We start from the raw sequence: 17,477 nt of genomic DNA, 5'->3' as shown, positions 1-17,477 counted from the left end.
AAACAGACTTGAAATGAGGGATCTTAGACCTCCCTGTGACTTGGTTTCTTTCATTCTGCCTGTGTAGCACACTGCAGTTTAACTGAACTCTTGAACTTCAGAACTAGTCTGTTTTTCCATCTCAGAGAATATAAAATAACTAAATGAAGAAAGAAGGCAACAGTGGTAATGAAAGATGTGGAATGGCTTCTGTGTAGAAATTGATCATGAATGCAAGAACTCTTCAGTCTGGAAATAAAAAATGTCTGGCAGATCAGGTAGGCTCTAATCAAATAAAGACTAGGCAAAGATGAAAAGGAATCAACTGTTCACTGTTACATCCAACATATGAACTGTGGGAAGCCAGATAAAGCTAACAGGAGACTAGCAAACAAGAGGAGGTGGTTCTTCACACAGCATGTATTAAAGCTGCAGTGCCGTAAGTTTACATTAGTTCAAGGATAGACTTAGGAAGTCTACAGAGTAAATGTCCACAAAGCTTTATTAAGCACACAGAGACCATACCAAGCTCAGGAAACTCCTCAGCTGTAAATGGCTAAATGTCAGAGAATATGTGCTTCAAGTGTAGTCACATATAGCTTGTTCGCCCCTAGGCTTTCATCAGAGACAAGACACTGGGCTACAAGTACTTTCTTGTCTGACTCAATCACATAAGAATGCCTAAACCCAGATCATGTTGCCAGGCTCAAGAATCAAATATAGGAATAATATGAGATCGGATTACTTTAGTGTTTATTAGCTTTATATTCTATTAAAATCTGTAAATCAGGAGATTTTTGACTAAGGAAATGGTACTAGCATTTTCTGCCAGTGAAAACACTTGCTTCATTTAATGAAATTACCATTATTCACAGCCATTTCTAATATAACATATAAATTCTACAGAAGCAATAGCTTATGTTACATAATGATAGAAAGTTACCTCTGCCCAAAGACTGTGTCTCATGCTTTTCCCATGCAGTGTTTATGTGTTTAGTAAATAGCTGTTGCTGTAGCTGTGTCTGCATCACAGAACCAATTCTGACTACTTTTTATTTCAGATTAAAAATGCTTGGACAAGGCCATTTTGAAGACCAACATGGTACAACGTGAAAGCTTCTCCAGCTATGCTGAACAACATACCAGGTATGGTAATTACTGAGTGGCTGAGGGTGGAAGCATTTGTCTACAGGTTTCTTTAGCTAACGCACCTATGTGGCTGCTACAGAGCAGAAGAAAATCCTTCTATTCCTCATAAAATTAGTACAGTCTTTCAATTTTCAGCACAATAAACCAGCCTTCTGATTAAGGACACAAAACCAAGACTTTGTGTCACAATAGGGCCCAAGCAAGTGGCTTAATGCTCATGTATTAAAGGAATTAAGTAAGACTCAGAAGTAGCTCTAATCTACTGAGCAGGGTTGTTTCACAACATGAGAGCTTGCAACTTGATCTGCTTGTCAAAGAGACTACAGAACACACTAATGGAAGCTATACTGAAGGACCAATTGTTCATATCATTGCCAAACTTTCCAAACTTTGTTACTTCAGGAGCGTAGAAAATTTAATCAGATTCCAAGTTACTTTTGTTGCTGAGGGAGCTGCCCTTACTGTATTAGTTGCAGCAGAATGTACCATTGAAACTGGACATATTTTAAAACAAATAAAAAAGCTACATATATGAGTGTGTGGAAAAAAACATTGCCTACAAGACAGAAAAGACATTGTGATTTTTATCTGTGAAGTTAGCAATAAATCAGAAACAATATTGAAATTTAAGTCACAAACATCTGAACTTCTCAGTCAAAAGAAGGTCTTGGCCTTCTGCACGTGCAGAGAAAGGCTGTACCTCCATGGCCTGCAGTCTTGGCCAAAAAACCACAGATGGTTCCCCAGTGCCGCCCTGTGTTGAAAATACATAACTACATGGACAAGTCCTTTTATGTAAGAGTGTGCTCTAGGAAATAGTGTATGCCTGGTTTACATGCGAAACAACAGCTATGATCTGTTGCTGCAGTTCATACAAAGCAAAGCATGGGTTTGGGTTTTTTTAATCACAGGTCCTTCACTAAGAGGTACACTGCTAAAGACTTTCATTACACTGCTGAATAACGGAACGGGATGTTGATCCTATAGTAGTATGATATTTACATGCAGTCCCAGCAAATGAGGTAGGAATGGCAGTAGATTTAGCTAAAGAATATGGAAAAATCAAGTGACATTTGGCAGCAAATCATACAAGCAGTATTTATCATCAGTAATTTATTACTCAAAAGGAAGAGTATGTAAACAATGTATTTAATTTACCCAGTAGTAATTGTGGTGCCAGATATGCTTGTGTAGATAAGGATTTTGGCTAGCAACAGTTTGTATAAATACAAATAACACTTAGTGATAGCTGATTTAGAAAGACCAGTCTTTTCTTAACTTGTAACAAACCTATGCATCTACTGTTTGAGCTATAAATAAAAGGAAATTTAAACGATAAACATTCATGATAATGTTGAGAAAATATATTTAAATTTTCCCATAATCTCTGCATCATTGTTATTCATATTCCTGCCTGTAGTCAGAATTGTAAATACAATTTCCCACTATCTTAATTAACACCTCTCATTAACCTGGTATGTCTGTACAAGGAGAATATTTCACCATATACTTGAATGGTTTCACAGCTGCTGGAAGCCTGTTCTGGTTGTTTATGATAATTCTGTTAGGGTAAGAAATGTACCAGTATGTAATCATGTGCTGATGCACGTACATCAGGTGCCTTGTAAGCACTTCTTCTATCACAAGTTCTAAAGCAGTTTTCCCTGAACATAACAAACAGGAGATCTTTTCTCTGGCCAGTCTATAAACTACAAAACTATCAGTGTTTGCTACTGAGCTGACTAAGGGGAATAATTTTGTAATACTAGAAGAACGATTAACAACAATGCACGTGGGACAGAATCTTCCAAACTTTCTGTTTATAGTGCAAGGTAGACATCTTTTATTACGTCCTGGAACTCATCCTGGGGTAGCTCTTCACTAAGTTATTTTCTCTGGTGATAAAGCAGCACTGATTCTCATTTGTGCTTGCTGCCTCATGGGCTGCTGTCACAAGCAGTGTTTGCAAGAGCTTAGAAATATCTGGTATATGCCTTTTCCCACACTGCACTTTCCTTCTCAATCACAGAGCAAAGACATTATTAGCTTCTGCACAACCCTAGGTATACAGGAGTCCCTCCTGTAGTCAAGAAAGCAACATTTACATGATCTATGAACTAGACCATAATTTTCTGTTGAGAGCAAAGTGTGCCACTTTCACACTGTCATTAATAGCACCATTGAATCGAGTTCATTGTAAGCCAGCTATGCTAATCCTGCAGATACTACCTTGTTTCAATAGCTGAAGAACGAATGGGTTGAGAGTAGTCACTTCCTCCCTTCAGCATTAGCAGGCAAACAAGGTTACTAACATCAGTTTCCAGCATCTCAGCAGATAGAAGATACTTGGTGATCATTATCCTACATTCACAAACATCCAGATCTTTCTGAAGAAAAAATTAGAGAGGATTTATGAAGTCTATTTGGTACAGCTATTCACACAGGGTACACAACACAGATCTCCCATGCATCAGCTACTCTGTTACAAGTGTGCTCTTATTGCAGGTAGGGGTGATGCACTTTGAGCAGAGGCTGCTAGCTCAAAGATTCTCAGCATCTTGAAGTGAAATTCAGTTTCTCAGAATAAAAATGCAAGAGCTGGAAATATCAGTTATAATTTACATTTAGAGGTCCAAACACAGCTGTCTGAAATGCTTGGTAGTAGTGTAAATTACAGACCATCCACCAGAGGGAAGCTCATGCATGCATACAAAGAAAATTAAATCATGAAAAGGATGACTGAAACACACCCCTAACATATAAAAATCAAATTCTGTTTTAAATGTTTTGTTAGCAATAGCGCAGACTTCTTGAGCTTGGAAAGTTTTCAGAAGTTATTCACCAATCTCAAGGTAACACAGAAAGTTTGGCATGTTAATGGCTGAATTGTTACACTACACATATGTATGCACACAAAAAACTTCAGATTTAGATCTTTTTGTTTATAAACACAGAAATGCAGCCTAATTTCACTGCTGTTAATAGAATTAGACCAGAGTTTATGTAGTCAAAAGTCCAACTGTGTGTTCATGCATTAAAAGCCCCACCCACATTTGCTCACTAGAATGAGTAAGATACTGAGTTGTTCAGCCACTGGCATGTTCAGCATGTAATTTAACATACTACACTGCTCATGTTATGAATGGAAATATTCGTTAAATTTGCCATAACGTTCATGTGCTACTAGTGTAAATTTGACAAGTAATGGTCGGGCACTTCTGGAGAGTGTTAAAAACAGCTTACCCACAGTCTGAAGTTTTCACAGAGACCCAGCAGTCAGAGCTCTTCAGAGACATGCTTTCTAGCTAATATTAACTCTAATACCTGTGATATTAAGTCTAATAGCCTGTGTTCAGGGTCTTACACAAGGAAGTCTTAGCATTTCAACATCTGTCTAGGATTTTTTTTTTCGAAACAGACTTCCAGGCTGTTGCTGAAATTCTGCTATTCCTTTGTTTTCTTGTTTAAATGAAAGATACAGCCAGAAGCAGAGGTCATCTGGCAAGCAAACCTTGATGAAGTGGAGAAACGCATTTCTGAAAAATTAAAGGACAGATGCTTCAGAAGTTCAACCAGATCCATACACCACCAAATTAGAACTATACTAATACCAGCACAAGAGTTGTACAGACAAATGTTCGTTGCCACCAAAAATAAAGTTCCAAAGAGGAAAATCTTAGAAGTGTCACAGGAAAATACAAGTTTTCTTAGGGATCCTTGGTAGCACAAGAGTTGTAGTTACAATTAGAACGTTACTATGACATAAAAAAATTAATTATGGCATAGCTGATTGTTATCTACAATTTCTAGCAGATAGCATAGCTTATTCCTACACAGAATTCTGAGCAATTATAGCTTTCAGTTAAGCAGAAAGTCTAATGATCAGTACAGCTTCCTTACAATCCAGAGTCTTTAGTTACCGAGGCTTTTAGTCATGTGGGCCTTCTGTAAACTAGGTCAAATTCTCAAGAACAAGTGTGTGATACAATAATAATAATAATCTAGATTGAGAATTTACCTAAAAGAACCTGCCTGTCCTGTAGCATTGGGGGACAGAGATACTGGGCATCTCCCCTTGATTTTATTTTTTTCTAATGAAAATCTTCAACTTAGTTCAATCTCTACATGCCACTGCCAATAAAGGAATACAGAGCCCTTCGAAAGTTACTTCTGGAGAAATAATGAAGTGTATAAAGGTGATTTCCCTAGAAGAAGAGACATTGCCCATCACTTCTCTTTGTTAGTTGATTTTCACAAGTGGTTTTCAGAAATTCCCTTCGGAGTACAAACTACTGGTTTGTTTTTCTCCCCTACCCAATCGGTATTAAATGTAGTTAAATTAAAAGGAACTGGAATCATGTAACAGATTAAATCAAAATTAAAATATTTATTACGCAAATAGCATTTTGAAGAGATAATACTTGGATTTAGTGGAGTTATTGTGGACTTGCTTTTGATCTCATTATAGTCTTATGAGATCAAAACCAGCTAAGCTTATTTGGGTTTTGCAACCCTTTTTCCATGGTGAAAGATACTTTTCAGTTTAATATTATGCACTACATTTGCCAGGTTTGTAAAATTCTACCTCAGCACTTAGGGAAATAATCTGTAATGCATCAGAAATTTGAGAGCACTGCACGTAATTTCTTCTGTGAATCTTTTTTTTTTTTGGAAAATACCCATCCAGTTTCACTTCTGTGACTCTTGACCATTTCTCTGTGTGCTGCTAGTTTAGTTCCTCTTTTAACTTTTTAGAAATTAACGTCAAAAGAAAATGTTTTGATGGCAAAATATTTTCATTTTCTCTAGCCAGATACTGAAGAACTTAGCACAGGATTTACCAAGTTGCTTAGGAGATAAAGCCATAGCCCATTGCTGGTTCAGAAGGACAATGTAATAATGTGTTTTCTCTCTGACACAGAGCATTTACTCCTATAACCCTATATCCAGACTATGCTGATGGTTACTGTTTGGCTAAATGACTGCAGTTGCCAAGAGCATTAGAAATACAACTCCCTCACACTTTATTGTACCAGCAGTGTCTCACTGTAGGAAAATGTTGACTTCCTTTATGCCAGCATATTTCTAAAGCATGTTCAACTGTTTTCTGCTGAATTAAAAAGAAGATGACATGAAGGTACATATTTTATGCTTTGGAATAGAATTTCATGTCAAACATAATGCACATTTGTGATTTGTCTGCCACCCCTCTTTTCTGACTTTCATAAAGTGTTAAGTTATTCATACGAATGAGTAGAATAGCATAAAGAGGGGTGCTTTCTCCTCACAGCTGTTGATTAGATCAGCAGTTTGAAAAAAGTAGCAAGCTTCTTTTGGAAGACCACCAGCATGCTAAAATCTGCTGAAGTATGATGGGTGTATAACTAAAAGCAAAGTCAGATGCTGCACTGTGTTTTTATTTTTGCTTTGTATGCAGAAATGCACAGTCTTCCTGAACAACAGGAACTACCATATGTGGTCAGATGTTTGTAAGTGTGAGCATTAAGACATGAGCTCATGCACCATATTAGTCTTCAGAAGACCAGTTAGAGAACTTTTGAGTAGTTCACTAACACCTACAGAGTAAAAGCAGGGCACAAAGTACCATATATATTGGCAACCAAGAAGAACTGAAGAATTTCCAGCATGAATCAAGCTGAGGAAAGCAGTATGCACTCGATGTGGAATATTGTGAGGTCAGTAGTCTGCATAATACTAAGCTTGTCATTTATTATTGGGACCCCTGGAAATTGTATCGTCATCTGGACTGTTTGTACCAAAATGAAGCAAGCATCTCCTTCAGTCCTGCTAATTTTGAACCTGGCCGTTGCAGATGTCCTTGTACTGATTACTTTACCAATTTGGATTTACTCCTTTGCTGACTCATGGGTTTTTGGAGTCATCTTCTGCAAAGTACTGGTTTTCATTATTTACTGCAGCATGTATGCTAGTATATTTCTAATTACAGCACTGAGCTTGGAGCGGTTAATGGCTGTCTTCTACCCTTTCACCATTCAAAGATACAAAACAAAACAAAAGATTGCTTTAATCATGTTCCTCATTTGGTTTCTGTCTATTACTTTTGGCATTTCTGTCATTCCATTTCAAGAGACAGAAGAAATGAATGGTCAACTACTATGCACATGTCGCAACTACTCTTCTAATGGACAGAAAGTGTCATATCTTTTGCTGGAGTCTCTTGCAGGTTTTGTAATCCCTTTTTTAATTATTTGCATTTGTTACATGTGTGTTGCAAGAAGAATAAGCAGAATGACTTACCAATCTAAGCGGCGATCAGAGCGGCTCATTGCCAGTGTTGTGGTGGCATTCATTTTATGCTGGTTCCCTCATCATCTCTTTAACATCCTAGATATTATTTCAGTTCACATAGAGGTCTCTAATAAGGAAATGTCTTTGGCACTGGATGAAATTGTAGACAGAGGAGTGTACATCTCTGGAGCACTTGTATTCATCAGTAGCTGTATTAACCCTCTACTTTATGCTTTTGCTGCACGAAGATTTCAGAATCACCTGAGATTTACCACGATATCCAAGCTGTTTGAACAGATGAGTCAGACTGTAACAGAGGAAGACAAGAGAAAAAGTGTGGTTTTAACCAGACAAGAAGATGCTTTAGTAAGCACAGAAAATCTCTAACAAGGAATATAGAACCCTAATGAATAATGTGATTCTGTGTCCTTCCTTCAGTAGTCCTTTCTCCTCATACTCTCAGTTTCCTTTACTAAGCAGTCCAGGCAAAGCTAGAGACAAGTAAAAGTTTTCAGGGTTTATTTTGTGTATTATAAAAGAATTGGCATTGACAACCTAGTTCAGTTCTTAAGTTAGTATTTCCATCCTGAAATTAGTACTGGTGCTGAGAATCTCAGCAAGGTGGCTAGAAGATCAAAGTGTAAGGAATACAGCATTTTCACTTTCCATTAAAATTATCTGTGATTTCTAGAAAGCCTGTGTGCAGGAAACTGAAAAGGACTGTGTGTGGAAAACAGAAGCTTTGAAAGTTTAAAACTAAGTTTTCATTCAGAAAAAAAACTGTTAGATGATCAAAAATGCTTATAAAATCTAAAGTTTTAAGAGACCATAATTAAATTCCTGTTATGAGTGAGATTGTTTTTTTAATGGCACAAAACTTTTTGGTAGATGAAAACTAAAGTTATTCATTGCTGAATTTAGGTTTGAAAGTAGTAAGGTTGTTTTCACAGTCAAGCTCATTTACTGAATTATGTTGTCTTAATAGGTTTTAACAAGTATAATGTGAAATGTGACATGACTTTTCAAAAAAAAAAACCAACCAGGTACAAGAATTCTGTGTTGTATAGCAAACAGATTTACGGATTTCATGCTTTACTTTGATGTCATACGCATTCCCTGCTTCAGTGGCAATTAAACTTTTGATGTATTATATATATATATCCTATGACTATCCACAAAAGGTTTGATTCAGTTAAGTTTCCAAGATGTCTGTTAAATTATGGAGGAATTGTGTCAGGCTCTCGTGGGAGGGAAGGTGAGAATCTTCATATTATTTTTTATGGGTCACAGAATTATGGTAGCAGTACAAAGTGTCAAATATCAAAAAACTTCACCTTGCAAATAGAAGCATTATTTTTTCTTCTCTTGTGGAATAGAGTGAATAAGAAACCAGTAAATTTAGCACTGGCAAGGACCTTGTTTTAGTTTTGTGAATGCGTGCAAATTCACTGTGGAAAAACATGGCATCAGGTGGTGGCTTTTGAAGGTTTTATTTCAGTTGTGCCTAGCATTCTTTATGCTTACTCTTGCTTATTTTTGAGGCAGTAACTTTTAGTTAGGTAAAGATAACTACTGATTACTAAGAAACATTGTAATTTCCTGTACATTGTTCTGGACAGCTGCTGAATAGCTGTTACTCATCTTTACAAAGAAACCACAAATACTAAGTAGAACTTAATTTTCAAAATCTGATTATGTAGCAACCAAGGATATTCAAGTTGTATTAATTTAGCTCATAAATAAACATGTGGAAGTAAAATCCTTACCTGTTAATGCAAGAATATTTCTCTAAGCTTTGCTTACATATTGGTTATTGTCGCCTGTTATGAAAAAGTAATTTTTTTCTTTTCAACAGGAGGGAAGTCCACACCACAGAGGGCATCCCATCAATAGGACTCTCTCACTGAAATTCAAGTAAACAAAACTTTGGCAAGACTTTGTTTGCAGCAGAGTTAGCAAATGAAATCCTGTAAGACTTTACCCCATCCACCTACTGTTCTTTTTCCACCCCACTAATGACTCTTTAAGTGTTATTAGTATATCCAATATAGCAATGTGACATTACCTCACAACTAAAATAACAACTTCAGTTATCTACCGCACTAAAAAGTGAAGCTGTGTTTCGCAGCATGTTCTTGAGATAGGAGTGACTATTCATCAACAGCACGGAACAGATGAGGAGATAATAAGCACATGAGCACTGCAACTGAAATAGAATTCTAGGCCACAAGGAGCCAAGCATTTCACAATTTACAGGTTGGGAAAAGACTATGACAAAATTTGGTACAAGTTACCTGACTGGAATTTTCCTTTCTATTGGTCTGTGCCTATGCCTAGCTATAAGCAGTCTTCTTGTTAAGAATTGAGTTAACCTCCTAACCATCTCTCTGCCTGTATCATCCAACTCATGCATGAACCAGTGAGGTTTTTTGTGCCATTTTGTGCCAAAAGCTATTCAACAAGCTTTTGAGAGCATTGACAGCATCAGTTGCCATATGTTCAGCTATGCCTAACCCAGAACAGACTCTAAAAGGATCAGTGGCCAAATATATGGTCTGTGCAATACTGCCTACTGCAGCAGTGTTTGGGTTTTGTTTTGATTTTTTTTTTTTAAATCAGTGAGTAAGGAATAGTGAGTCAGACCTATTTTCTTTTGATCCTATCACTCACAGGTAGGCGAACCTTGCTGCTCAGGCTGCATCCTGCCCAGAATCTAGGAATCTTAAAAAGGGAACTAATAACATCCACAGATAGGGTAATATGATCAAGGGAACAATGAAATGATTAGTTAAGGCAGTTTTGAACTGAAGGCTGTCACTCTGAGGATTCAGAATCATTTACTACCAAGTGCTGCACTTCCACTGAAATTATACTACTTAATATAGAGACCTAAACTAAGTTAACTAAATGATGATAATGTTTCTTATGGTCAACAGACCAAAAAGCAGTGCATTAGCTAGAACCTACTTCTGTGCTTCGACAGAAGATAGCCTGGGTTTTCTGTTTCAATATTCAGTTTCTCCACTGCTTTTTACTCACAACTGCAGTACTAAGGTACTCACAAAACGTGCAGTCCATCAAAGAACTAGAACCATCTTCTTATGTTCATACTAATGACCTTAGATGGCTGCCTCCAGTAGTTAGCCATCTTTAAGAACTATGTTTCTTTTGAAAGGTAATTTCTCTTTTCTACAGAGCAAATAGAGTTTGTTCTTGCATACACTGGTATGCACTGATAAAAAACCCACTGATTTAACATTTTAGGCAACACAGCCATGATGTAATCTATCCATAAGAATAGTGTAGAAGTATAACACAATGATATGGTTGACTATTCTTCCTTTAACAGGTATACATCAGGCATCTCAATGTAGCAAGAATTACCACTTCATCTGTGCTAACATGCTCTGTCATAAAACCACATGGATTCCAAAAGGCCCATTCAGCCTATGGTCAGTGGCTATTCTTGTCTCCTAAAGTACTGAATCCCAGCCAAATCTAAGACCTAGCATAGATTTGGTCCAAAACACTGCATCTTATGACAATGTTAGTTCATGCTTCTTGTTGACTGTCTTACATATCTTATAGATTATATTAGAAGACTGATAGAAAACAAAGATTCTCCTGATTGCTCAAGCTAGTTCAAAGCAGTGGCACAGAGGTGAGAGCAATCATACTAGTAACTCTTGAGTCACTTAGACACTCCTGAGAACACTGAGGTTTCATCTCATTTGAGTTCCTCTTATTTTTCTTACTTCCTAACTCTTATGTCCTTGTTTATGAAGTCTGTCTGGGTTTCAGTGTCCAGCTGTTTTCTCACGACACAGAAAGAAGGCTGAGCTGAGAAGGCCACTTCAGTCACCTGAGCCAGATTACCTCAGGTTACACTGAAGCACAGGGAACATTATAAGGAATCAATACAACACTGCTTAGAACACTGAGTACTAGCAGGTGATCAGCTGATTTGAATTTCTCATGTAAAAAGTAATCTAACATTAAAGTCTTACCCAGGCAGAAATTTGCCAGTCTTACCCAGGCAGAAATTTGCCATAGCATTTCATGGGTATTTATATATGCCATCAGGCATTTATCACATTTCAGTAGTAGGATCAAGCTGAATAAAGAAATTCACAGAATCCTAGAATGATTTAAGTTGGAAGGGACCTTGAAGCTCATCCAGTTCCAATCCCCTGCCACAGGCAGGGACACCTTCCACTAGAGCAGGTTGCTAATCAAGCTGCCCACTAGACCAGGTTGCTGCCAGGCCCATCCAACCTGGCCTTGAACACTGCCAGGGATGGGGCAGCCACAACTTCTCTGGGCAGCCTGTGCCAGCACCTCAGCACCCTCACAGGGAAGAACTTCTGCCTAATGTCTAATCTAAATCTTCCCTCTGTCAGCTTAAAGCCATTTCCCCTTGTCCTGTCCCTACAGGCCCTTGTCAAAAGGCCCTCTTCCAGATTTCTTGTCAGCACCTTGAGGCACTGGAAGCTGCTCTGGGGTCTCCCCAGAGCCTTCTCTTCTCCAGGCTGACCAAACCCAGCTGTCTCAGCCCATCTCCAAGCAGAGATGCTCTAGCCCTTGCAGCATCTCTGTGGCCTCCTCTGGACTCACTGCAACAGCTCCTCATCCCTCATGTTGTTGTCCAACAGCTGGACACAAGCCTGGAGGGCAGGTCTTATGAGATCAGAGAAGAGAGGGAGAATCAACTCCCTTGACCTGATTCATGCTTTATTAACAGAATTGAAGGAGAATCTGAAGTAATTTTAGTTCATACATAGCCAATATACATTAAGGATAAAAAAAGAACACAAAGAAAATGTATCAATCAGTCTTCCACCTTTTGTTGCTTAATGACATCGAAAGTTTTCTGTAAGTATCTTGGTAAAATAGCTATTACAGAGGTCTGGAGTAAAACAGTGGAGCTTTGTGAATATTTAGAGACAACTTGTAATTTCAGAGCTAACACAAGGGAAATCACAGAGATCCTTATTTGCAGGCAGAAACAGGTGGACTACATTATACTGAAGATTTTTATTTTTTTTTTAATTAACGAAATGAGGAAGAAGGAGTGAAAGTTAAGAGACATTTTAAATACAGGTAAGACTGCAGTTATGGAACTGGAAACTAACAGATGGCATGAAATTCTTTCACATTCAAGCAAGATTCTGATCCATAATAAGTATTTTATAAGATGCAGAATTAGAGAATATGAACAATGGTGCAGTTTCTCTCTGGTTTTGCATCCTGCAACTCTTGTATTTCTCCCTTTTCTGCATACGTAGGGAAAAAGGAAGAGCAAGGAAAAAATATATTTAAGTGGAAAAGCAAGTGAGAAGTAAGTCAGTTAAGATTATTAAGAAGAATATGGCCTTAGAATGAAAATGAGAAGTTCAGCTATGAAAGCTGAGCATACAAAGCAAACAGAGAGGGAAGTGAGAACTGTTCTTTTGCAAGGCGATTTCAGGTTTATGTAAAGGGTTTCTTGTCAGATCACTTGATCACTAGAACAGTTCATTAGCAAACTCCTCAGCCAGATCTTTACTAGTTGTAAATAGGTTAAAGAAAAAAAAAAAAAAACAGTAAAACACAGTTTAGAGAGGCATAACTGTGTCCTCTACGAGGGTGAGGAGCTTATGCTGCTCCTGTGAGCATTAAGAGTTCAGTTTGACCAAGATTATGGTGATGGACACTAGAATTCCAGAAACTTTACAACATTGTTTACAGTACTGAGAAAATTCTTGCACTGATAAGTATGGAGATAATAGAATCGTATGTTATTGAATTCCTTCATGTTTCTTTCCCCTTAGATAAATTACTTTAGAAGTCGTACTGGTGGTTCATAGTAAGGATTCGACATTTTAAACTAGATACATAAACATTTGATAAGAGGTTCACATTAGAAGAAAATTATTTTTATGGCATGTGTGAAATCAGTGATTTAAGTGATGGAATTAATATGTTGCAGATTCCATATCTTAACTGTACTACAGAACTTCAACAGTTATTGTAATATTAATTCACTCTATAAATTCCCTGTTGAACTTGGTGAGTAGTATCAGAAACTTAGAAGTGGACATTTTTTTTTAGACATTGTAACTAATGAATTATGTTTGTGCCCATTAGGTTTAAAAATATAGCCAGAAACCTTCAGCCACCCTGTAGAAGGGAGCATTAAGTAGCTAAAACTGAGGGAAGCATTTAGCAGAGCAATTTTTTTTACATGCCTTGTTCTCTCCTGCCACCATGTGGCTCTTCCGTCTAAGGAAGTTCGGCCTAATTACGGTACTTCAGTCAATGAAACCACTGGTGAGGTATTTTGTTCACTGTTTCAATCATGAACCATATTTTATGGTTCAGATAATTGAAACAGAAAGGTTCACAAAAAAATCACAACAGTATATTAAGCATCTAAGTCCTATTGATCTCAGAGTGACGTAGTTTGTTCTTTTCTTACTCTTTTAGAACCCAAGACCATATTATTTCAAACATTGCATAAATAAGGCAGGCTAAGAATATTCATTTATGTAATTATCTCCTGCCCATGACAGTCTGTGAAAAGCCTATGTTGAAAACTACTTTTTTGCTCAAACACAACCTTCAATAAGCATGTTGAGCTAGACCCTGACTCTTGAACTCGGGTAGCTCACTTCTCATCCCAGATGATAGTATTATTTCAAGGTGCTTGGTAGTTTTGAGGTATTGTCAAAAACTTTCAAAAGGCCTTAACTTCATTGTGATTAACTTAGGAATAGTCTTAGAGATGTCCACGATAAGAAATTGCAAAAGCTTTGCCTGTAAGAAAAAAGGAGAAGTGTTAGAGTAAAGCAGAAAACAGAATCTGAGGTTTTATTCCAAGTTCCCTTTCTCTCTATTGCTGTGTTTATTACCTGCATTTAATGCTTTTAGAGTCTGTCTATGCACAAGGCTTGTCTTAATCTTCTTATGTTTGTCACACTGAATAGCATTTCATAATTGATTAATCCTACTTTTAAAAATAATTGGAAGAAACTGACTTCACTGAATTTCTTCTAGGAAGAAGAGCTCATGAATTGAAGGTTTCTACCTATTTCTTTACTTAACTATCCATTCCACCCTAAGACTTGCATTGTGTTTTACACTAAAACCCAGCCTTTTTACATTTTACACCTTACTTTGCTCTGTGATGACTGAAATAACATGAAAATTGAAGATTTTCTTTCTCTGTGGGTTCACTCAAGGCTCCTGTTGTTTGTTGTTACACAGTCAGGACTGGTCCAAGGGTCAAGCCAGGAAGTCAATCTGTATGTCACAGTCAGGATTAGGTCCATCAAAATAACCAGCATCAGATACAGCCCAGTGATCACCAAGCAGGACCACAGAGGTCAAGCCAGGAAGTCAGTCCATAGGTCAGGGCCTGTATCAACAAGGTACATGGCCAAGCACAATCATGGCTGTAGCAAAACTCAGACAGATACTCTACCTTAGTCAAGGCAGAGGTCAGTCCTGAGTTTATGTGGACTCCAGGACCTACAGGCAGGATCTGTGGCATGAAGACCTCAGATAGAGCTAATCAGGGATTATTAGTGAACTCAGGGAGCTGATGGATTCTCAGCAGCAAGGGAAACACCAAAAAATAAGAGCAGGATAATGCAAAATATTCATGGAATTATGCTCTCAAGCCGCAGTTGCCATTTTGTGTAATGGCTTAAGTTGGCAACTTTGTATAAAGGGGGATTTTCAAAAGTAAAAATCATGTTGGTTTTGCTATTTAAAACATCAAGGTTGCTGCTTATTCAGTGATATTTGTGTTCCTCATAAATTTACTATTAGATCTGAAGAATAATTTTAATGTAAGAACTTTGGAGTCTTTTTCCTACATCTAACCCTTTTTCTTTCCTTCAGTTTCTTTGACATAAGGAAACACACAAAGATACTTTGCTTCCCCTAAGTACGGAAAATTAAGTCTTAACTTTTCACCACTCAGAAGTTGGAAATAGATGGAAATTCTGTGAGCGAAGGAGCTAGAAAAGTATACGTGGTTCTGATCACAAAGATGTTATCAGGGAATTTCATCTGCTTTGGGTCACTGAACTTTGACTGAGGTTAACTAGATGATTAAGTAGCCCAATGTACCTGTCAGATTGGCCATGCGATATGATCTTTCATTTCATTTAGATGAATGCCATTGGTTGAATAAAATTAAATATTTAGCATCCTGAGCAAAATAGCAGAAAAAAAGCTTGGTATGTGTTTAAAAACATAATGATGCATTTCCCAAGCCTTAAACTCATATGACATTAGCTATGAAATACTTGATTCCTTGTTGCTATCTATTTTTACACTCATAAATATTTTAGGCAGACTGGTAGTTTTACAGAGAGGTAGTGATGTTATTTTAATGTTTTAAATTACTGGCGTTATCCACAAGTATTAGGAGGTGAGGGAGCTGCGGGAGGTAAGCAGGCCTGCAGCTCGAGCTGACCTGACACCATGGACTGCTTTACACTTTCCTCACACACACTTTTCCTCATACATTACTTCAGCTGCTGTTATAGTTGCTCAGTTCCTGAATGTTGATGACAACTTGGAAACAACATTTCTCAAGGAGCTGGGCCCCTGCTCCCCTTGGCCAAGGACCTGCCCATGTGGTTTCCCCCTGTTCCAGACCTCCCTGCTCTGCAGTAGTGAGTTTGATTGCATATGTACCCATTTCTAGCTCTTTTCTTTTTTAGCATAAAGAGACAATGGCAAATAGATATCCCTCCAAATGTCCCAACTTTGCCATTGCTTTTTGTATGCCAAGGAAATCCCTTCTCAGTTTCTGCATTTACAGGATAAATTAAACACACGGAGTGTGGCATTTATAAGCTTGGGAAGTGAAGTTTCATACATTCAGGCTAAATGTAAACACAGGGTTACTTTTCACCTTGGCTGCTTTAGCCAAAACCACTTCTTTTTCTTTCTACTCTTCCCCTTTCCACATGCAAAGTTACCATCATTCACGTTTGAGAAGAAGTACAATGGTGTCTCTGAACCCTTGTATAAGCTGTAACTGTAGTATGGAATCACAGAATCAGAGAATCCTGACTTTGAAGATCATCTAGTCCCAATCCCCCTGCCATGGGCAGGGAAACATGCCTGAAAGCAGTTTTTCTGTAAAACAAAAGGAGTTGGGAAACCCCATTTGGTGTGTCTAATTCAGAAGATAAAGTTTAACCTCTTAAGCTGGTAACTTCCCTTATTATTATAGTTTATTCAATTCTTCAAAGAGTTGTATTAATTACTAAAAAATCCACTGGCAGGAAAACCTAAGGATTTTTTTCTGTAACATCATGAACTTTTGAACAGTTAATTATCTATCTCTAAAATCTGTTGTTTAAACACCAAGTCTGGGTGTGTAATTAATGATTACATGATAGCAAATAAAACAACACAGATTAAAAATATTTTTTCTTTAAGGTAGAATGATTTTAACTGCTATAAAAAGAGGCTTAGGGAATGGAAAATTGCCTCTTTGCAGTGGTTAGTAGAATCACTTTCAACAAGAAAATAAGGGGATGCCATAGTAAGGCAGTGAAAGTAAAGAAATATTTCTCTGCTAAATCTGTAACTGGCCTGTGGAAAGCAGGGCTGCAGGTGTTCATGGAAATAGGTAGTGTTGCAGGAATTTTAAAACTCTGTATGTTTATGACCAGTTACACAAACTAAGGCAATGATATGAAGTAACTCTATCTATCGCCCCAGGATATAAGCTGGGGGTCAGGAGGGCACTCACTTTAATGCCCCAACAGAACCTATACCTCAGAAGAAGAATTTTGTTTGTGTTTTTTCTGAGTAGAATTCACATTCCTGGAAACTTTAGAGGGTTGATGATTCTGGACAAATAGTTCAGTTTTGTATTTAATATGAAACATTTCTGTAGAAATTCTACCATGCCTCCAAAGACAAGCCAAAGGTGAGAATGGATTACAGATGCTGCCTTGAAGACCTGCATGCAAGAAAATATCTTCTGCACAACCTTCAGAGGCTCTACTATTTGTGATACTAGTCTGTGCTGTTGTCACTCCCAGTTTACAGGCAGGAAAATGGAAGGGAGG

At 37.6% G+C, this 17,477-nt stretch overlaps 1 protein-coding gene across 1 annotated transcript; it reads left to right on the top strand.

Annotated features, from left to right (window-relative positions):
- Positions 1–6,774: 6,774 nt before the first annotated feature.
- On the top strand, positions 6,775–7,785 carry LOC104403369 (leukotriene B4 receptor 1-like). Its single transcript, XM_010011479.1, has one exon. The coding sequence runs from the start codon at positions 6,775–6,777 to the stop codon at positions 7,783–7,785; it is 1,011 nt and encodes a 336-aa protein (XP_010009781.1).
- Positions 7,786–17,477: the final 9,692 nt, after the last annotated feature.

This window comes from Nestor notabilis, unplaced genomic scaffold (genome assembly GCF_000696875.1).
Source record: "Nestor notabilis isolate BGI_N333 unplaced genomic scaffold, ASM69687v1 scaffold2143, whole genome shotgun sequence".
Taxonomy (NCBI): Eukaryota; Metazoa; Chordata; class Aves; order Psittaciformes; family Psittacidae; genus Nestor; species Nestor notabilis.
Note: the sequence above shows the minus strand (reverse complement) of the source record. Positions and strands in the feature narration are given on the sequence as shown.

Bases quoted from the DNA above. Each gene is read 5' to 3' on its own strand.
- LOC104403369 (XM_010011479.1), top strand. From the start codon at position 6,775: ATGAATCAAGCTGAGGAAAGCAGTATGCACTCGATGTGGAATATTGTG.